At 40.6% G+C, this 22,833-nt stretch overlaps 1 protein-coding gene across 2 annotated transcripts in view; it reads left to right on the forward strand.

Annotated features, from left to right (window-relative positions):
* MYO1D (myosin ID) overlaps nt 1-22,833 on the forward strand; it is a 319,245-nt gene that overhangs the window by 170,367 nt on the left and 126,045 nt on the right. For both annotated transcript variants that reach the window (XM_023653032.2, XM_023653034.2), the window contains exons 17-19: nt 15,420-15,643; nt 20,490-20,634; nt 21,152-21,256. In XM_023653032.2, coding sequence (XP_023508800.1) covers nt 15,420-15,643; nt 20,490-20,634; nt 21,152-21,256 — 474 coding nt within the window. The remainder of the gene's footprint in view (nt 1-15,419; nt 15,644-20,489; nt 20,635-21,151; nt 21,257-22,833) is intronic.

The following is a 22,833-nucleotide window of genomic DNA, read 5'->3' on the forward strand; positions in this document are numbered from 1 at the left end:
TGTATCAGTTAACTTTTGCCCTAATTATGCCACAAACCACCTGTATTGGTTTCCTATGGCAACATTATCACGAACTTGGCTTAAAACAACAGAAATTTATTCTCTCACAGTTCTGGAGGCCAGAAGTCTGCAGTCAGTTTCACTGGGCCAACACTTTGATAGGTGTCATCAGGGCCACACTCCCTCTGGTGATTATAGGGGATAAGCCATTCATTGCCTCTTCCAGCTTCTGGTAGCTGCCAGCCCTCCATGGCTTGAGACTCCAGTCTTTGCCTCTGTGGTCACAGTGCCTTCTCCTTTTCTGTCTTCAGGCCTCTCACTGCCTCCCTCTTGTAAAGATATATGATTGTGCTTAGAGTCCGGGATAATCTACTCCTCTCAAGATCCTTAAGCTAATCACGTCTGCAAAGTTCTTTTGTGCCATATGAGGTAACATTTATAGTTTCCAGGGATTAAGAGGCAGATACCTTTTGGGGGACCATTATTCAATCTGCCACGTCACCCTAAAACTTAGTGGATGTACCAGTCAAACTTATTTCTTCCTAATGCATCTGGGGTTTGGCCATTCTTGGCTGAGCTCATCCCAGGCCATGGGGTTGAATACAGATTGGTTCCGTATGTTTCTCATTTTTCTGAAATTAAAAGACCCCTGGGGCATGTTCTTCTCACAGAAGTGGCAAAGACTAAGAGGGCAAGGCTGACCACACAAGCGTGTTTCGAGCTGTTCAGGTCACTTGGATTTATATCCCATTGTCCAATGGGACCCACATCAATGGGGTGACCTATGTAGGTCAAGAGGGAAGGAATGGCTATTTGCTCTAATAATATAACGTAGCACAGAGTTCTCTGTAGATGGCAATAACTTAAAGCTAAGTTAGCAATATGCTTATTTGGGGAGGAAGAAAATCCAGAATCAAAAGCATATTTGTTTAGTAATAAGACAGGTTTCTATAGTCCTTATTTGATGGTTCAGTCAAGGAACTATGTCTATCGTGGTCTTAGGCTGGCCAAATAAATGCATTCCTGAATGTGATGATCCTAGAGAACTTGTTCTGTGATTTTTTATTTAGAGGATAAACTTCTACAGACTTGGAAACTCTGACTCTCTTGGGCTCCCTGGCTCCCTTTGCCATAATGTAGTGACTCTGGATTCCGTTGGAGGTGTGAAAAAGAAGCAGGAGTTTTCTGCCCCTTTGGAAGAACAGACTATCTGCTGGATAGCCTCAGAAAGAGAAGTGACCTGGAGAATACCCATCAGCCGCTGAGTTAAAGCCAAAGCGGCGTTAATTACTACATCATCTCGTGTCATCTTTGGCCTGTGAGCTTAAATAGCTAGTTCATGTAGGTAACCTAACCAAGAGTTTGTTCGTCATACATTAATTGCAATCTGATTTTTGTTAATTTGAGAATCAGTATACAATATTTGTGTATTTGAATTTGATAGAATTTCCTAGTCTAGTTTTTTTCCCCCTCTTTCCTCTCATTTCAATAATAGAGGAATTATTATCATTCTCACAGGCCCAGTGGAAAATGGAATAATACAGAGTAGAGTTTATGGGCTCTTTCTCAGTCTTGTTGACTTCAAGAAAGAAAATAAGGATGCACCATGTCACATTTTCCTTGGTCACTTGATAAAATGCAGTGACACTGAGGTGTCTATTTTTGCCAAAAAAGGAAAAAAAAAAAGCAGAGGGGCAATTTTTCATGAAAAAGTCTGTCACGGAAATGAATGGGGAAGTAGGAATTTAATTTAGAATATCCACATTTTCGTAGCTATAACAGAACTAACTTATTGAAGATGAAATTTTTTTTTCATTTTTTGTAAAATTCTTTTAACATAAAAGCACTATTCACTGAAAACCTGACTTGTTCATGCATTAGGTTACTCATTGGCAAACTGGCAACAGTTTTTCAAGTTGATGTTTATTCATGTTAGACTGTTCTAGAACCATCAACCATCAACATTGATTTTGAAATTCCATTAAGACCTGAGAACTGTGTGGCAGCCGCCATGGTATTTCTTCCTTGAACATTTCATAATTTGCTCAGCTTATCTTCACAGATGTGTACCAGGATGAGCTGTCTATTTTTAAGTGAGCTCTTAAACCCTGAGATTACTGAACCCTTCTTGGATCGAAAACATTGTGTGGGGCATTTTTTTAATAGATAAGCAAGTCATCTTTTAAACTCATAATAAAGATATTTAGTATTCAAGCCAGTAAGTATTCGTTCATTCAACAAATGTGCTTATTGCTAGGCTCTCTTTGGAAATACAGTGATGAGTGTGACAGAAATACTCCTTCTCCTTCGGGAGCAGACATTGTAATCAGAGTGAGGCAAAGAAAGTCAACAAATAATTACAAACTGTGCAACAGTTACAAGGAAAGGAAGGGCTGAGTTGGAGCAGTCATTCAGAGGGCAAGGGAAATGTATTTCAGATAGGCTGGTCGTGGAAGGCCTCTCTGAGGAGGTGACATTAAGTTGAGACCTAAGGAATGGTAAGGATCTGACCCTATGAAAAGTTCAGGGAGAGAAGAATCAAGCGGAAGGAAATACAGAAGCAAAAAATCTGCAGCAGGAAAGGGCTTGAACATTCAGAAGGTGTTTTAAGCAATATCACTACAGCGTCTGTGCTTCTGTCCCTTTTTGTCACTAGTGCACGTCCATTCCTTCAAGGCTCAGTGCAGCAGGGTTCACGTCCGTGCGAGCTTTCAGCTGGAATTTGGGTTTCGGTTTTGTGGAAGGACACCTGGGGGGCAGCTATGGAAGAGTTCCATAAAATATTGATCACAAGCCAGTTGAGATGAATGAAAAAGACCAAAGAGAAGAGTAGATTTTGATGATCCTAAAATATTTCCAAGGTTCACCTACAGAAAGAACTGCTGGGGCCGTCTAATGCCAGTGTTCATTTGAAGAGCAGTCTGACTTGTTCTCTGAGTTCAAGATATGCTCACTCTGACTTTGTGTGAAACTGCTGATTTATTATGACTGGTATATTAAAAACTGTAGTATATACCCTTTTCACTGTAGTTTATGCCTGTTGCTATCAGAAAATTTTATATATGTGTGTTGTGTGTGCACATCTGTATGGGGGGGTGTGTATGTGTGTATACATATATTTTTTCTCTGATTACTTCCTAGTGACTTTTTATACTACTATTTCAGAGGAGACATCCTCATAAAGATTTCCAATATTAGGGGCCAGCCCTGTGGCGTAGTGGTTAAGTTCACACGCTCCACTTCTGCGGCCCACAGTTTGTGGGTTTGGATCCTGGGCATGGACCTACACACCGCTCATGAAGCCACACTATGGCGGCATCCTGCATACAAAATAGAGGAAGATTGGCAACAGATCTGAGCTCAGGGCCAATCTTCCTCACCAAAAAAAAAAAAAAAAAAGATTTCCAATATTAACTCTTCTTAATGCCAGCTAGGTGGGAGCTCACTTAGATTCAGTCCACTCAAGTGAGTTTGATCCAAATAGAGCATTTCTACTGTCATATTCATTGGCTGTAGCTGGTAACTCATTTGTATTTCAAAGAAACCAGAGCTTTAGTGGACATTTCATACATCTTTAATTATGGATAATCTACTGGAATAGACACAATCTCTTGCCATTCATGAAGTGATTGTAAAATAAAGGCTGTCTCTTACTTGTGATTGAGCATCCCCCGCCCCAAGAGCTTACATTTTAATAAAAGAAATTCATGCTATGGGCATATATTTGAATTTAAAGTAGAGAAGGCCTTTCCAAGTATAGCAGCCACAAAACAAGACTTCATAAAGGCAAAGATTGATAGGTTTCCCTGCATAAACATTTAAAACTTCTGTTGCTCAAAAAATGCCATTTTGTCACAATGTGTTCAGTTGCAACAGGAAAGAAAAAAGAAAAGACAGTTCAAACTAGAGTGTAGCAGGGGTATACTTCATACGGCAGGGAGCTTCTCCATTGGGCCTTCTCTTGTCTCCTCTCATTGTCAGTGTGGCTCCCCCTCGTGGTTGCAAGGTGGCCGCTTGATCCAGAACTGTGGCCAAGAGATAGTAAAAGGCAAATGCTAAGAAATCTTGGTAAATGTAATAAAACGTTAGCTTATTTCATATATAAAAGCCCTTACAAATCATTATGTAAAATTATGAATACGTAATAGACAAAAAAGGAATGAAGAGAGAATTCACCAAAGAAAAAAATTAAAGTAGCTAGTGAATTTTTAAAAGTTGAATAGCATTAATCATCAGAGCAGTTTAATCGCAGCAACAAGATATTATCCCGTCAATTTAGTTACTTCCTTTTAACTATTCACGTGGCGCAGTTTGGAAGTGGGTACTTTAATATGTGGAAGTTGTAAACGCAAATGGGTCCCAACAACGATTCTGTTTTTAGATCTTTGCCATAAATCATTTGTGTGCATGAATTTATGTACAGTGATACTACTAAGATGATATTTGTAATTGCAAAAAAAAGTAGAAGACAGCAAAAATATCTCACAATGGAGGTTGGCTAACTATTCTATGCCTCTGTCTGAGTGAGTACTAGGAGGTCATTCAGAATCAGATTATAGGAGGATATTTGATCACATGGGAAGATGTGCCTGATATATCAAATAAAAAACATTGCAAAGCACTTTATGATTAATTTATCATCTCAGTTTTGCATAAAATATGTATATAACCATAAAAGAAAAAAATGAATACGTTTGACTCCACAAAATTTGTTAAAAACAACTTCCGTGTGGTAGTATACTATAAACAGTATCAAAAGATCATTGACATACTGGGAAAAAAATTTAAAGCACTGATGACAAAAGGATGGCTCCCTTAATTTATAAAGAGCTCGTATAAATCAATAGAAAAAAGATAATCCAAAGAAAATGGATAAAAAAGTAGAAGTACATAGTTTACAAAAAAGAATTACAAATGACTGATAAAAACCTAAATTTATTTTAAAAGTAGATTCTACCAAAGTTAGTTGCAAATTTAATCATATTCCTGTTGACATCCATTTTAAATCTGTTCTGACTTGATTGGTTTATAACTAAGAACCTCAATTTTCAAACATTGTGTTGTAGAACTTTTCTTGGGGAAGAAATAGATTAGGTAGCAGCATTTTTCAGACTTACAACTACAAGGTTATGTTTCTGATAGGATTTTCACTGATAAAGATATTTACAGCTATGTGTGCAGATATAAAACCTCAATATCTCTGAGCAAGTCTAGCATTTTACTTTATCTAGATTCTTCTCTGAATAGTGACATTTCTTTTTGTATCACCACATTATTTTAGCATGAGCGACTTATTGCTCTGATCACCTGTATCACCTACTATTATGATAAACCACCCAAACAACACAGCTGTATTCTTTCTCTTCTTTTTGGAATTAAGTTATGACCCAGAATGATCTTCATAGTTATTTAATCATATTATGCTCAACTTTTGTAAACTTGAACTGTTGAGAAAGCATCTGTCCTTAATAAGTGGACGTTTTCTTATCCTGCCATTCCCCCTTACATCAGTTATAATCTAAGACAAGAAAATGAACAGAGGAAGCATATTTGGTGTTTACCTTAAATAATCCAAGGGACCTTTTCCAGATTATTCTCTTCCCCAAAGATTCTGAATTCCCCTGCCAGGAAGCGTCTTCACCCAGTATCACCATCACAGTGAGCACTGGTAACTGATGGCGTGTTGAGGCACGGGGACTTGTAGAGGAACACTGCTCTAAACGAAAGACCAGACTAGCACCATCTTCCATTGCCTGCAGCTAGAGCCAGGCTGTTAGCAATAGCTGTGAGCATTAATTGCATTCCTCTGTGGAAGCAGGGTTCATAGGTCTGAAAAATGATTGTTTTCCAAAGCCAAGCATTTGCCATCAAAAATATATTTATGCATAACTTAAACTTATGTTAAATGTATTCCCTGCTTTCTTTATGGTTGATTATTAGTAAGAGAAACATGTAACAGCACTATACAAATATTATGTCAATAATAAATGCTTTTAAAATACCCATTTTTAATGTATATCAAGTGCCTAGCGCAAGGCCTGGCCCATAGTAGTGAAATAATGTTTCCCCTCTCTTCCCTTAGGGGTGTTACCAGCAATCAGAGGAAAATCAAAGATAATGGTTGTCAGTTCCATGTGCACTTTGGATCGGAAAGAACCTTTGAAATAACATTTTTAAATTTTTGCTCATTATCAGTAGCTGTTATGATAGAATCCTAGTGCGTACTCTTATAAATCATCTAGTCTGCATCCTTGCTTTACAGGTGAAGAACCTGAAGCCTGCAGAGTTTGATTGCCCGATTCCTCCAGTAGTCCTTGGGGAAAGCTGGCCTCTCCCGGGGCCGACTCTTTCCACTCCACCTCCACACGAGGCCAGCCAGGGAGCTGTCCCTCTGGGCAGTGCTGGACTTCCTTGAAACGGCCTCACTCTGGCAGAGGAATTCAAGCTTCGTTACCTGGAGGTTTACACTGTTGTGGCGTTTGACCAGATCTTACTTTTTAAGGGATTAGTTTTAGTTGTTTCCAGTTATCTCGTAGCATTTTAGTATTTCCTAGGACTTCATAGGTATCTCCTGTTTTCCTCTGTATTCCCTACAGAAACCACATTACTGTAGGAATTTGGGAAATTCTTGTAGAATGAATAATGCTCAAAATAATGCTTATGCCAAAGTCGCATATTTGGAGGTAGTGTATTTTGACCCCCTTCAAAATGCATGAGTAATCCATGTACAAAGGATTCTTTAGTCAAATATGTTTTCTAAGTTCTGTCAAAGCTAAAATCTGTACATAGAACTTGTCAGAGCTTTTAATATACTAATGTGCCTCATGATTCTCCAGAAAGGAATTGCAGTATGCAGCTTTCCCAAACCCATTGAAAATGGAACCCCTTTTTCAAGGAGCATTTCAAAGGCCCTATGTTCCAGAATTCACTTTTGGACCTCTATAGAAATAAAAGTTAGGATGCACCTTTAGCTGGTCCTTTCAAATATCAGTTATTATCTGAGTTTTTGAGTCATGTAGAGAACCATTCAAAATTGAGATTATTTGTAAGCATCTGAACCAAAGGTGTATTGGGTTACTTTTTCAAGGAGTTCTGCATGTTTGAGAGGCTAGACATAAAGAAAGGAGAGTCGGCGTGTTTGTTACACGAGATCAAAGTCTGGCGTGAGCCCTGCCCAGGTGGTGAGCCAGCTCAGTATTAGATAGAGGTGGATCTGGGGGTGGGGAGGCGGTAGTCATCTTCAGACAAAGCCAGAAGATCCCAAGACGCCTCACTGGATCTGCTCAAATGCCTACATACTTGACCAGAACCTGTTGTTGTGTGTCAAAAAGCGGTTTTGAAAAGCCTTGACCTGAGAGATTTTGAAGATGAATTATCAATTTTGTACCTCCACTTTTAAGAAGACAAAACAAAAGAAAGCAATCATTCAGTACAGCTCCACAGTGTTTTACTTTTGAACAAGATTGAATCTCGAAAGGCCTGTCAGAATTCCTTAACCTGTTAGCTCGAGTGATTTTATTTTCATTTGTCTTCGAAACAATTGCAGTTTGGGTTTTGAGAGAGTTCATGCTGGGCTGGTCTTCTGACAGCGATTGACCAAAAGGTTCAATTGCTTCTTGAAGTTACAGTCACAAGGAGATTGTGAGGTCATGGCATCGTCACAGTAGAGAGGTCATCAGTAGACAACAGCTGTATGCATTAAAGAATTGCTAGGCTAATGGGTCTGGACAAGGCCATCTATAAAACGTACGAGTCCTAAATGAAGGTTCACAGGTCGACTAACTCGGCACGTTAGTCTCCCAGACCCAAGGAAAGCAGCTCAGGGGTGATCATTTCTAAACTACACTCCACCAACCAGAGACCACCGCCCACACACATAGTTAAGCTCATCAGGACAGCTTATAATGATCAGACTCACACATGCTTTTTTTTGTGGTCTCTTTCTCTATTTTAATGGCTTTACATTTGTTTATTGACTGAAGATTTGGTTATTTCATTACTTCTTAATTTTCGTCTAGGTCATCTCAAAATACCATTAATTTTTCTATAAAACTAAGGAATTTTGTCTTAAAATTTATGCTAAGCACCTACAAATTATATGCACTGAGTCTTATTTTCTTCTCCATACATATTAACTGTAACCTATTCAGGTAAAAAATGGGCACTGGCATTTTAAAAATAGTACATCAAGTCTTTATTCATTTTGTCCCTCATAGGGATATTTGAGTTCAACGGGAATAACTCAGGAGGATTTTTCTGTCTTTGAGTCTTCCTTTAAAATGACTCCCAGAAGGTGCCAGGCCTTCATTAATCAATCATGAAATATTCCAAGTAGAATGCCACTGTCATATTCAAATTTGATGGGGTATATGGACACCAAAGATAGATTTTGTGCATTTTACAGTTTGCTCAGAGTTCAAACTGATACCTAAATAAATTCTCCTCTACCACAGCTCCTTAAAAACTGTAAGCTGTCAGAACCCTGCCAGAATAAGTATGGAGGACCTAAGGGTAGAAATAGAAGAAGAATGCTTTCCTCAAAGTTGTCCCTAGGGATGGAGGGTCAGAGAAGCTGGAAAGCTGAAATTTTGAAGGATGTGAAGGATTCTGGTTTTGGAAACAAGGAGAATATCCACTTCAGAGCACCAGGGAACTGTTTGAGAACACAACAGAAAGGACCCAACACCCATAAGAACTAGGGGGAATAAAACATGGAGAACTAGAAAGAAAGGAAAGCTGACCTGTGTTTATTTCTGAGGCTAAACTGAAGATATGTAATTGACCTAGTTCTTAATAGAGTGCAACCTAGAATCCTACATCTTTTGCAAAGTGTATCTTGTACTTTAATGACTGCCAGATGTTGCTTTGAAATGCCTGACCACTGAGGAAGTATGCACTAGAGGAAAACATGGTAAAATTAAGATGGCATTATAAAACATCTGGTTAAACATGACAGATTGTGTTTATATCCACTCCCTCTCAAAACCCCTAAATGAGCAGTAAGGGATAAAAATTGGAGAAACCCACAAGGACAAATAGAAGCATAGTGGAAACAACAGCAGACAAGAGGCACCAACATAATTTTGGAAGTAAGTGAACGTGTGGTTGCTCCCCCAGGCAGGTGGAGAAAGCTGAAGTCTAAGCGCCTGCAGTGAAGAAGGCAGACAAGCAAGCCAGTTCACCCAACCACGGGGCTGTAGAAAGATTCAGGAGTGGGAAGGACCAGGTACCTCTGTGGGTAGGGGTGAGGAGTACAGCTGAAGGAGGAGATTGGTTGAAAATCTGTATAAAGACCAATTAGATGCCCAGGTCTCCTCCCAGGCCTCAGAAAGCCGGGTGACTACCTCAGCTTCATTCTGATAGAAGACAAGAAGTTTACTCTGAGGAAACTGAGCCAGAGAAGCTCTGGGCTTGAGGACCCCCGGCACAGTGGATGAGAGGGTCAGACACCGTACTGAAACCAAGGATATTAAGGGAAAGTGTAGATACTAGATTCCCCCCATTCCCGTTCACTCAGAATGCTGGCAGCAAAGAGAAAACGCTTTAAGATACAGACATTCTGGGATCCCCCACAGATGGTTGGTTGGTCCCCACCTAATCATCCTCTAGTGGGGTCCACCATTCATAAAGTACAGAGCTTCCAAGTGGCTTTTCACTCTTCAGTGAATGGATGGCCAGGGATCCCAGATGCTTGAGGAAGGCCTCTAGCACAAAAGGCTGAGACCAAGACAAGTGGGAGAAGGGGTTTAGAGGGAACAGGTACAATGCAGGGAGCGGTGTACAAATCAAACCGTGATTCCTATCCTCAGAGAGTAAGGATGAGATGTTGTGTTCATAAACCAAGAGAAACAGGCTTTTAAGAGAAATATTTGAAGAACAAGGAAGAGCCCTTGAAAACAGAAAACATGACAGCCAAAATGAAAGATTCAATATCAGGCTTGGAAGATGAAGTTGAAAACATTCATTCACTCAACAGATACTACTGAGTGGCTACTATGTCCTTGGCATTGTTCAAGGCAGTGGAGATTCATCACTCAGCGAAAGAGGCAAAGATCCCTGTCCTAATAGAGGTTAAATTCCAGTGAGGGGGCATAAACAAGACAATAATGTGTAAATTACATGATGTGTCGGAAGGTGTTGAGTGCTGGAGGCAAGAGGCAAAATGGAGCTCGGTAAGGAGAATTGAGAGTACTGGGGAGGAGGTTGGAGACAAGCTGAAGTTTTAAATAGGATGGCCAGGGCCTGTCTCATCAGGAAGGTAAAGGTGAGCCGAGACACAGAGAGGGTGAGGAAGTGAGCCGTGTGGTATCTGGGGGAAGATCATTCCAGGCAGAGGGGGCAATTATCGCAAGGGCACTGAGACAAGAAGCACCTGGCCTGTGCAGGGTACAGCAGGGCCCAGTGTGCTGGAGTCACGGGGAGAGAACAGGGAGGTGAGGTGGGGAGGTAACAGTACCAGATCCCGTGGGCCTTGGAGGCTGGAGGAGGGCCTTCGGCTTTACACTCTGAGGAAAATGGAGAGCCATGGCAGTTTTAAGCAGAGAAGGCACGTGATCTGATTTGATCTTAAAAGGACCTCTCTGGCTGCTGTGTTGAGAATTGACTACAGAGGGTAAAGTTACTGAAGCGAGGAGATGAATCCAACACTCAGTAGCAGGGATGTCTGTGCCGTCGCTCTGATGTTCTCAGTCTTCCCTCTGAGTCGGCCTGTTTGCCTCGATGCTCTTTTCTAGCTGAGAAATAGCTCACCTGCCCTCTCCTCTGTCATGCTCTCTGCCTGATATCTTCTGCTTACCTTCCCTCCCAGGTCCCATCACATCTCCTTCAGCTTTCCGCTGCCACTCTCTTGCATCATGTCCTACAGCATGTGAAGTCTGGTTGGTTCCACTTTTAGTGTTAATATTGTTTTAATGATGGCCCTTTTTTGCTCTGTTATTGTTTACTGAACCTCTCGAGGCATATGCAAATAAATATTAAGCATTTGCTTGTTGAATATAACACTTAATTTTCTGCTTTCTGATGCTTCATCATCAGGCAGAGTCCTCTGTGGAAGTAAGCTCTGTCTGGCTCTTGAAAAACCCGGCAGTTTAAGTTGTTTTAAACAAAAAGAGAAATGGAAAAATCTGTCTTACATCTTAAATTCCAACCTGCTGACCCTTGGTGGGAAAATCCACAACCGCTCTTTCCCCACACAGACACATAAACTTTTGTGGGAGCATATGTGTTTAAACCAAATATGCTTAGATTATAAGGAAAAATACATGAATCATTTTTTGCATAGAATCATTTTCCTCTGTGGTTTTTCAATGCAGCTTTTTCTGTGATGTTAAAAAATAAATACAACCTAAGGGACTTCTGATAAAATTGATGATATCCCTGCAGGCTCGCAAAATGCCTTTCCCCCAAATTTGCTGAAATTAACAAAAATGTAAAAGTAACAAAGAGCATGCCATCAATTCTGAAACCAAGAAAAGATCCCAAATTCGTGTTATAAACTTTGAGAAATGTCATACAGAAAAAGAAAAATTGGACCAAATTGAAAGAAAGTGCTAAAATAAATCAACATATTTTTCAAAGAGAAGAGTGGAAAATGAAGATGTGCTAGGAGGGAATTCTGAAAAGTCTCATTGCTTTTGAAGGTGTTGGCATTAGGTATAAAAGTATGCCGGGGGAAGTCTTGGAATAACCCACACCTTTGTTGGGGACCCTTTCTTCCATCAAGAAGACTTTGCCCCCCCCAGGCAAGAAGAGACAAGAAGGTTTGCCGTCTTTCCTGCCTCTGATATATCAATAAGTGGGTGAGGAATAGGGGAAGCATCTGCTAGGAATAATTACTACAGCTGAACCAAGGAAAAGCTCCACAAGATGTGGAAAAAAGAATGTTTATCCTCAAGCAAGCCAAAAGACTGCAATAGACCCCAGACTCAGTGAAGCAAACCTCTGATGCATTTATTTTATTAGTTCTAAGGAAGGAACTCAATGCAGCTACCCAAAACCCCAGCTCTCTTTCCATTCCTCTTGGGCAGCTGAAAGACTGGAGAAGGCGTGTAGACCATGGACATCCAGGCCATATTATAGGTGGAAGAATAATATTATGCCAAATCCAACACTCTTCGGGGGCAAATAGTAGACTGAGAAAGAATGGCTCACATTCTTTAAAGAGTTTCCAGGTCACGCTGACATGATTGAGGCAAAAAATCTGCACATAAGAGAAAGAAAGTAGCACAGCCTGCTAAAGGCAAATAAAGAACAGACTTTCAGATACTCCTAACAGTCAATGCTTGTTGAGCACCACCTACCCACCAGGCACTAGTTTAAGGGTTTTATGTGTATTAATGTCTTTAATTTTCACAACACTATTACAAGATAAGCACCATTATCATCCCCATTTTACGGATAAGAAAACTAAGATGCAGAGGGATGAAGGAGCTTGCCCAAGTTTGCCCCGCTGGTGAGAGTGGGGCCAGGATTTGAACACAGGCAGTCTGAATCCAGAGCCCGTTCTCAACTACTCTGCTCTTGTCCCCCAAGAAACAGGCAACGTTTTAGGCAGCTGCTTCGTACTCTCAAGGAAACTGCAGAGAATAGAAATTTACGAGTTGTGCACTCTTCTTGGAAGTTACTGGAAGGAGGAAAACCAAGAAAAAGAAAGATATAAGTTCAAGAATCAGGAATCCAACATGGAAGAGTAGTTGAAAAAATCCCAGGAGGGACCAGCCTGGTGGCGCAGTGGTTGGGTTTGTGCAGTCTGCTTCGGCAGCCTGGGGTTTACGAGTTCAGATCCCTAGACACTCCTCATCAAGCCATACTATGGCAGCATCCCACGTACAAAATAGAGGAAGATCGGCACAGATGTTGGGTCAGGGCCAATCTTCCTCACCAGGAAAAAAAAACACAAAAGTCCCAGGATAGGAACTGTGCAGTGAGCCGAAAGAGCATAAGGACATAGGGACTATCAAAGAAAAAGATTCAATTGGTGTGCTTGATTGGGAAAATTATTGCTGATCATTTAATGAGTTTGTTAGAACGTTTGGCAAAAATTATGTAGAAATTATATAGAAAATAAAGCAGATTTTTAAAGTGAGACAGTTATTAACTATAAGTAAAAACAAATCTACGTGACAAAGTAAAGAAAGTGTAGTCATGTTATAGTCCTTAGCACAGAGGTAAACCAAAGTTATGTGTAATATATACTATATAGTATATATACATTTATTATGCAAAGTACTTATGCCACATATAATATAGTTAGTATAACATATGTAATAATGTAAACACTATCGACCTAAAACTTTTGATATAATTATTGGGAAGATGGAAAGAGGAGAGATAAGAATGATGGTGAGAGAGCGAAATCACCAACTTCTGTAATTTGGATAGTGTCTAAAAGGATCGACCGAGAGATAACAGTGTGTGTGTTATTTCTAAGTACCAGAGGAAGCAGTTAAAATAGTGTGTGTAGAACAAGACTGCAAGGCGAGGGGGTGGGGTTAGGTGGCGAGAGGAAGGCCTGCTGCCTTTATGTATAAGCATGTGGTACCATTGGATTCTTTCATCTACACAAAACTTAACCAACAACACGGATGAAGTTTTAAACAAAAAAAAAACCTACCCGCTAAAAAAGCACTTACTTATAAAATGCCTTTTTCCTCCAAATCACTAAAGAATCTATCCAAAAACATTTTAATAGAAAGCTCTATAAAACACTTCTTGAAAATTAAGCGTTGATTCCCTGTATAGATGTGGCTCCAAGGAGTCTTAATTTCCTTCTTCAAAAATCAAAAAGAAAAGCAACAAAACAGTACGAAACTTTGAAAATGTGTCTTGTTGAAGAAATTGAATCACAGACTTCCACCCTCTAATTGTATTCTTCTGGTTTTTCAAGACACTGAAGAAGGGACCTTGATTTTAGCTCTCGGGTGGAGGCGTGACAAAGCCATCTGCACCGCGTATTCGGCTACGCGGAAGAGAGCCGCCTCGACTGAAAGGGTTGCTGTTGTCACGCCACGTGCAGTGACGAGTTAGTGTTCCTTGCCTCATTGGCTTTGTATATTCTGTTTATTTGTGAGCTCTAGATTCGCGTCACAGATTGCTCATATGTCACGTTTCCCTCCTGTATCGTGTTTTTCCTGGGCCCGTTAGCTCCTCTTTGGGGGTCCCCCGATGACCTCCTCCCATGTAGGATGCAAACAGATCCATCTTTATCGTGCAGTGGGCTGAAAAAGGAGAGCATTGCAAGCACATGATGCCAGTTTAGGAGTCTGCATGGAGACAAACCTAAAATGATTGAATAAAAGTGGCATTGCATGAGCCTTTCTAAGAAAGTAGTGGGCGCAGATGGGGCTTTAAGAAGAAATAAAAGAAACCTGAGGGAATCTGGAGAACCCATTTTGTGGGCTTTGAACTGGGGGTTGAAAATCTTGATCCTGAGAGGCCGGAGATGGGGAGGGAAGTAATAAGATCAACCTAAGAATTGGAATGGTTATTTAAGTAGCAGCAGTAAATGTCAACTGGAGCATGTGGCGGTGCGTACAAGGAGTTTATTGAAGGAAGAAATTAGAGTAATTTGGAGTCTTGGAGACTGTAGCAGCAGAAAGGAAAAGAAAGGGGTTTATACTGGACACACTGTGGAAGAAAGAGTAAGGTTGGTGGTAGGAGAGCCGGTGATGAACTGAAGATTAATTACACCAAGTATCTTTTTACTCGAGAGATTGGGAAGCATGAGAACCTGGACAAAGGATGCTGACAAAAGTATAAGTACCTCTGACTTCACTATGTGTGGATAAAGCTGGCATTGAGACACTGATATATTGTCTGATCAATTTCTGAGCGCTAAAACAACTTTAACAAAGATTCATATGACATCAGTCATCTTTTTACCCTTTCCCCAGGAATACATCTAAAGTTGGGGGAAGTTTACATAGCACCTGGAGAGAGGGGCTTCACAGGCTTGTCTAAGTCAGTTTGTAATTCCAACGTGACCTTACGCTAGTGGCCAGTGGGTGTAATCTATATAAAACTAGGTTTCATAAGAGAACTACAGACATTGATGGCTTTTGGTTCTGACTCATCTTGCTTCCTTTCAACATTCTTAAAATATTTATCCAAAGATACTTGGATTTCGGCTCTCTTCTTTTCATGACAGTCAAGTTAAAACAAGACTGCTTCAAAGTCAGCACACACTTCAGTGCAGTGTACACAACGAACAGCTAGGCAGCTGAAACAAAGTGACCGACGTGACTCCTGGCGCCATCTGTTGGTGGCAGGCAGAAGTGACATGCTTTGGCGCTGGCTGATTTTCTTGACGGGCGCAAGTTCCCCAGTTGGTAGTTTGTAAGTAGAGGAGCTTCTGCAATTTCAAAATCCTCTACTACTTGGCTATCCAGCAACACTTCCCTTTTTCTTTCTCTGTTGTGAAGGTGTGGCGGGGCACTCTGGCCCGCATGCGGTACAAGAGGACCAAGGCAGCCCTGACAATTATCAGATACTACCGGCGCTACAAGGTGAAGTCGTACGTCCATGAGGTGGCCAGGCGCTTCCACGGCGTCAAGACCATGAGGGACTATGGGAAACATGTGAAGTGGCCAACTCCACCTAAGGTTCTTCGCCGTTTCGAGGAGGCCCTGCAGGCGATTTTTAACAGGTAAGAACTTGGTATGTGCTTCATCCGTTTATGGCGGCACGCTTAACACAGAAAGTCACAAATCTGAGACCATGGTATTGGCTCAGCTATTTGCTGTCATGACATGTACTTTTACCTTATGCCTTCAGTTTTGTAGATTTCACTTTCAAAGGACACCTGTTTACGCCTCAGGATAAGGGAGCTGTCCATTTATTTTTTTCTGTAGCGGTTGACAGCAGTATGCCACAACCCCTGGAACAAGCTGTAGTTAAGATCAGCTTTTAGCATGCTGCCTCCACTTTCTTTTATTAGCAAAAAATAACTGTTTATTAAAATCACCACACATAACTCAAGCTAGAAAGGCTGTTAATCCTTTCAGGGTGTGTTTCTCTATCCTGCCTCACCTTAGAATCATGAGGAGTTTGCGAAAACACACAGGGCCCAAGTTGCCCTCTAGAAAGTCCCGTTGACTGGAACTGGGGAGTGGGGCCCAGCAGAGGGCCTTCTTAAAGTTTCCCAGATGGTTTTCAAGTGCAAGGAGGAAAACAGCTGTTTCAGAGCGAGCTCTTTTTTTTTAAATAAATAAACGCCCTTTAAAATTTGATGCCTTTCCAGTTGATCTTCATTTTTTTTATAAACTGCCCTCAATCTGAGTTTGTAGTTATTCATAGCTCCTTTCTCCTCATTTTTTTCAGCTTATTTGTTGCCAGCTATATTTAGCTGTGTCTGAGCTACAGCCATCTAATCACATAAACTAAGCTAATGGTTCTCAAATGTGGTCATTTGGCATCATGCTATTCCACAAAGAACACTGAAATAATTGATATACTGAATGTAAAAGACCTAATTTATAATTCTGCGCTAAGTCAGATTTTTATCTTCCTTTAGATTTTGCTGTGTATAATTGGTGGCAGATATCAAAAGATAAAGAATTTTACTCCTATGTATTTTTCTTTAATATGTATCCCATTTGCTTTTTAAAAATATATGTATATATCTCATAAAAAGAAAGAAAATCAAACAAGAATTATTGAAAGCAAACTTACCTCGAATTTCAATTCTCGCATCTAACACTGTAAATGTCAGTTGTCAATCTTGGCAGGCTTTTTAATGCACAAATGTTTTTCTTGAATGGTATCATCTATAACCTGCAGTTTTGACATATTTTAAAAAGTAATTAAGCTATACATGCGTACATGCTCGTTGTTTTCTTAAAAAGTGAAACAATATATAGGATATTAAGTTGAAATCCTCCACACCTCCTCTTGTCTTTCCCATTTTATTTTTTTCCCCTGAGACAACCACTCATTAACAATTAGTTTCTATCCTTCTAAGTCTGTGTCTGTGCATTTACAAACATGCACACGTGTAAGAGATAGCACAGTATAATGGTTAAGAACACAAACCCTGGAGCTTGCGTTCATATTCCAGCTCTGCCACTGATGAGCTGTGTAACTTTGGGCAAATTAGATAACCTCTCTGTGCCTCAGTTTACTTATCTGTAAATGGGCCATAAAATAGTACCTGCTCATAGGGTTGTTGAAAGGATTATAAGTAGATCTGTGTAAAGCATTTCAGGTAGCACCCAACACGTAATAAGCGATATGGATATGTTCGCTCATACTTCTGTGTGCACACACAGTCACACATCATTTGATCTTTTTTCCTCTCTGTTTAACACAAGCGGGATTATATGAGTGGTTATATGACTTTACTTAAAAACGTCTTGGAGACCTGTCCTTGACAATAAATAAAGATCTATGTAATATTTTTGATGGCTGCAAAGAATTGATTTTGAGTATGTTGCAATGTGGCCTGTACAGTCTTCTTTTTAGATTTTGAGGTTTTCTGTATGGCGTAGAATTGATTAGTTTTTGTAAAATTCAATTTATTCATTCAGCAGATATTTACTCAACACCTGCTGTGTTGTGGGCTCTGACCTAGCTTCCAGGGTTACGGTCACAAACAAGAAAGATGTGAAAGACAGTCCCAGCCTTCGTAGGCCTTAGAGTCGATGGGCATGTTGGAAACAATGCATCTGCTCTGTTTGTTGATTTTATATACACACACACACACCCTAATTGAATCTTCCCGATTGTGTTAATCTAGTCCAAAGGCACACTCTTTCTGTGAAGGGCCAGATAGTAAATAGTTCAGGCTTTGTTGGCTACACATGGTCTTTGTCATGTATTTTACTTTTTTTTGTTTTGGTTTTGTTAAACATGTAGAAACTATTTTTAGGTCATGAGAAGTACCAAACCAGGCGATGGGCTGGATGTGGCACAGACTATAGTTTACCAACCCCTGATCTAGTCACTATATCTTATTTAATTTATTCTTGAATTTTGTGATCTGTGGAATACTGAGGGAAGTGTGTTAAAGGATTCTGCTGTGATTGTGGGGGTTTGTGTTTTTTTCCTAAAATCCTAGTGTGTGTCTAATCCTGTTTGCACTCACTCCCATTCCTCGTAGTAATTCTTTCTCATTCTGGGAAGGCTGGGAGCCTTCTTCATGCCTAACTTTGTCCCCTTTTTCATGTTGTCGAGGCTGGGGATGTTTGTGGCTGCAGCTGTTGTTGCTGCTACATATATTTAGAGATGGCAGTTTGCTTGATCGGGACAAGAAGCCTGTGCAGCTCTCTCCGTGGTTATGTAGGTCAGGTCCTGGACTCCCCAGCATGCCTCTGTGCTGTGAGCCTCTGGAGTCACTTTGAGTGATGAAGAAGGGACAGCCAACCAGGCATATTGGTTGAAAACAGACCAGCAGACAGAGCAAAGACCTCGCCACACTGAGAATGAAATCTGGCGGCAGTTGCTCAGCAAGTCACTTAGTGTTGTAGGATGTGCCTGTCACCAGTGACCTTGACTTTGACCACCAACTACTCCCAACCTGCCATTCTTCCAGCCTCTTCTGGAATGATCTTAGGACAGTCATCCCACTGGAGTGTTGGTTGGCCATATAAGATAGAGAAAAGGATTTCACGGTTGTTGAGCCTTTACTTTTCCTATGGTTTTGTTTTGGCTACCTATGTCTCTGACCCTAATTGCTATGGCAGATGTCCCCATCTCACCATGGCCAGCCGTTCTTTGTGCAGAGAATTGGCACAGCTCCCACCTTGAAATCCTTCACCTCCTGCTCTTGCTACCAGCCCCTGCTGCTTCAGGCTTAAGGATTCCCGGTACCATCTATGCTGAAGGGGTTCCTCTCTCTCCACTGAGTGGATTGCTCGGCAAAGAGCCACTTCTCCATCAGCTCAATTCCATCTGCTTCGTGTCTTCCAGAAACTCTTCACATCTTCCAGTTTTTTTGTATCATTCTCATTTTCTGGTATTGCTATAGATTTTTCTTATTTTTTATTTATTTATGTCAGTAGAAATTTAAGAGAGAGAAACAAACAGTTAAGCTCAAGTCACCATCTTGAAACAAGAATACATCTCAGGAAAATCTTAGATGTAAACAATCTCTCTAACATTTTAGGTATGTAAATTGGGAAAAGAGTACCACTTTTCAGTTTTCATTGCACCTCATTCTAGTCTTCTGTGGAAGTTTAGTTTGAGAACCACTGGCCTCAATTATTTCATCTGATATCATGAAGTTCCTGGTTTGCTTCCAGCCTCGCTGCTTCAGGCTCCTGTGGCAGAAAAGAAGGCGTAAGTGTCATGTAGGACCAAGGATACCACTAAGAAAATAAAGGACGTTGTGCTTGTTTTTCTCAATCAGGAATAGATTATTTTTAGTTAATGCTTTCAGTTTCTTAGACTGAAACCTTAGTGTCGTCTTTAAATTCCCTCTTGTTCTCCTGCCCCCACGTCTAATCCATCAGCAGATCTGTCGGTGCTTCCTTCAGGCCATGTCCAGAACTGACTCCTGTCTCTGCCTCCGCCACAACCTACCTGATCCAAGCCACCCTCCTCTCCACGTGCAGTACGGAAATAGCCTCCTCAGTGGTCATCCTGTTTCCAGCCCTGCCTTTCTGCACCCAGCAGTCAGAATGGTCCTGTAGAGCAGGAGTTGAGCCATGTCTCTTATGTGTTCAGAACCTTCCAGTGGCTTCTCATCTCATTCAGAGTAAAGGCCAGAGTCCTGACAGTGGCCTCCCATGGCTGCATGGATTCTGGCCTGACTCTCCTTCTGCCCTCCCCTCCCGTTCCTCTCCCCCCATGCTCCTTCTGCTCCAGCTTCACAGGACTGCTTGCTGGACCTCTAACACTTCAAACGAGATCCCACTATAGAGCCTTTGCGCACCCTGTCTTCTCTTCCTGGAACACTCTTGCTCATACAGCTGGCTCCCTCACTTCCTGTATCCTTATGGGTGGTGCCTCCCAGACTACGCTGTGTAAATAACACCCGCTCCCTCTTCCTTCCCTCTGCTGCGCTCCTGTCCTCCTTTCCTTGCCTTATTTTCTCCACAGCACTTACCACATTGTACACACTTGTTGACTTGTTTATTGTCTGTCTCTGCTCTCTAGGGCATAAGCACCTAGCAGAAAGAACCTTCGTCTGTTTGTAGACTGCTGTGCCTCCACTGCCTAGAACAGCATCTGAGGTTTAGTAGGTGCCTAGAGAACATTTGTTGGGTGAATCCAAGGTTTCTAACTATAAATATTATGAGAGTCCACATATCACTGAGTTCTAGTTGCTTTCAAAACGCACAAACGACAAAGCAAGTTTTACAAGAATCTCTGTCCACATAAAGCTTGTATTTTAACAAGTCCTGTGTATATTTTGGAGGCATTTTACTTTTTTTTTTTAGGGTAACATGCAAGTAGTGCGATTTAATTCTATGTTTTTGGCAGCTTTAACTATTTTTGAGAATGAATGGGGTTGTGTTTCTGAAGTCTAACACGTTTTGTTTATTTACTTATAGATGGAGAGCATCCCAGCTCATCAAGAGCATACCTGCTTCAGACCTGCCCCAGGTCAGGGCAAAGGTTGCGGCCATGGAAATGCTGAAAGGTCAAAGGGCTGACCTTGGCCTCCAGAGGGCCTGGGAGGGCAACTATCTTGCTTCGGTAAGCCCAGGAGAACAAGGCCGAATCTACTCCTGCTCCCTTAACAAAGAAAAAGAGGAAATTTTCTCTAAGAATTTATAGAAATAATAAGACACCTACAGAAACTAAATTTCTATGAGAGATACTAAACTAAACAATTTTATTGCCTCTAAGTGTGCAATATTTGATGTTTCCTCACTTTATAAAGGATCCTCTATCTTATATCCATATGTGTTAAGTACACTCCATCCCTTGGTTTTTGAGCATTTAAACCTTCCCTCACATAATTCAGCAGCTATTTTTAATTGCCACTTTTATATTAATTAATCCCAAAACTACATTTCATCTTCTCTCCCATTCCTGATTTTAAAAATTTTATAGGACTTTGGTGTTTTAGCAACCCTTTAGTAGCTTGCCATCTGGGTTGGGGAGATAAAAAATACAAATGAGTATTGTTATAAAGCGCTGTACGAAAAGATTGCGTTTTCAGCTGAAATGCTAAGCGTAGTCAGTTTACCATGGTTCCTTTTTCTTTCAGAAGCCAGATACACCTCAGACCTCAGGCACTTTTGTCCCCGTTGCTAACGAACTGAAACGGAAGGACAAATACATGAATGTCCTCTTCTCCTGTCATGTCCGTAAGGTAAGGCAAGGTTGAAGCAGACCTCCTTGGAAAGAAGAGACTGACTCGGATGAAACTTACTTAGATATGAGCACAATGAAACGTGACCATAGGTACATAACTAGCTACATCATCAGTGAGCTGTACCTGTCTATGGTGAGGCACTGATGGAATGGCTGAGGTGCCTGCAATTTGAGAGGTAGGCTCTAAAGCCTGCCTGAGGGAAGTGAATATTTTTGGTAACCATTTCTTTTTAAAACAGGAGAGGGGGGACCTCCCTGAGAGCAGGAATTTGCATTTACTGCACATGTGTCTTTCATAGCACCTACTGGTCTGCCTTGTATTTAGTGGCCGTTTAGTACTTTTTATACATGTTTTACTACTATTTAAAAGAAAAAAACAGGAGAAGGGGAATGAAGAACATATTTTGGAAAAGGGAGAAGGACATAGTGAGATTTGGAAGTTGGGGGAGGGAGAGTTATGTGCTATGTTTGTATTTGCTTATTGGAAGCAGCGTACGTGTGGACTGTCGTATACCTGGAGATGATCACCATTGAGCAGGTAGAAGTTAGAAAGTGGAAGGCAAGGGACATAGTTGGTTTTTAAAAACCTTAAAAACAGAGAGGGGCCAGCCTGGAGGTGCAGCAGTTAAGTTAGCACGTTCCGCTTCAGCAGCCCAGGGTTCACTGGTACAGATCCTAGGTGCAGACCTACACACCACTTGGCAAGCCATGCTGTGGCAGGCATCCCACATATAAAGTAGAGGAAGATGGGCACAGATGTTAGCTCAGGGCCAATCTTCCTCAGCAAAAAGAGGAGGATTGGCAACAGATGTTAGCTCAGAGCTAATCTTCCTCAAAAAAAAAAAGAAAGAAAGAAAAAAGAGAAGAAATTGAAATAATTATAAAAGAGCATTTTGTAAAATTATGCAAATAAATTTTAAAATATTAATGAAATGGGTGAATTTAAGAAAAATGTTGCGTAACTCGATTCCGCAAGAGATATTAACGTAAATATGCCAATATTCAAAGGTAAATTAAGAAAATTGTCAAAGAATTACCTCATAACAAAGGTCCAGGTTTAGATGATTTTAGCAGTATTTTGTTTCAAATCTTCAAAAAGTACATAATTGCAGTATTATTCAAATCAAAATAATAAAATATTATTTTTCAACTATAAGTTTGGCAAACTTTAAAATGTTGATAACAGCCAGTGTTTGCAAGGGTTTAGGGAATCATTATTGGCAGGAGTATAAGATACATCCTTTCGAGTGAACAATTTGGCAGTATTTATCAAAATTTAAAATGCTCAGACGACTTTATCTAGGAATTCCACAACTCAGGATTTATCTGCAATACATTCACACAGATAACCAAAGACAGATATATGTGAAGTTTTTTAGATTGTAGCAGCCAAAAAACTGAAAAGAATATATAAATATGCATCAGTATGTGATTAGGTTAATAAATAATTGTGTATTTGCACAATAGAATTCAATGTAGCTACTAAAATGAATGAAAGAAGAATAAGTGTAAAAAATAAAAAAGGGCACAATGTATGAAAAAGTGGTTTCCAAGACAGTGCACATCAAGCAAGGA

Source organism: Equus caballus, chromosome 11, assembly GCF_041296265.1.
Source record: "Equus caballus isolate H_3958 breed thoroughbred chromosome 11, TB-T2T, whole genome shotgun sequence".
NCBI classification, from domain to species: Eukaryota; Metazoa; Chordata; class Mammalia; order Perissodactyla; family Equidae; genus Equus; species Equus caballus.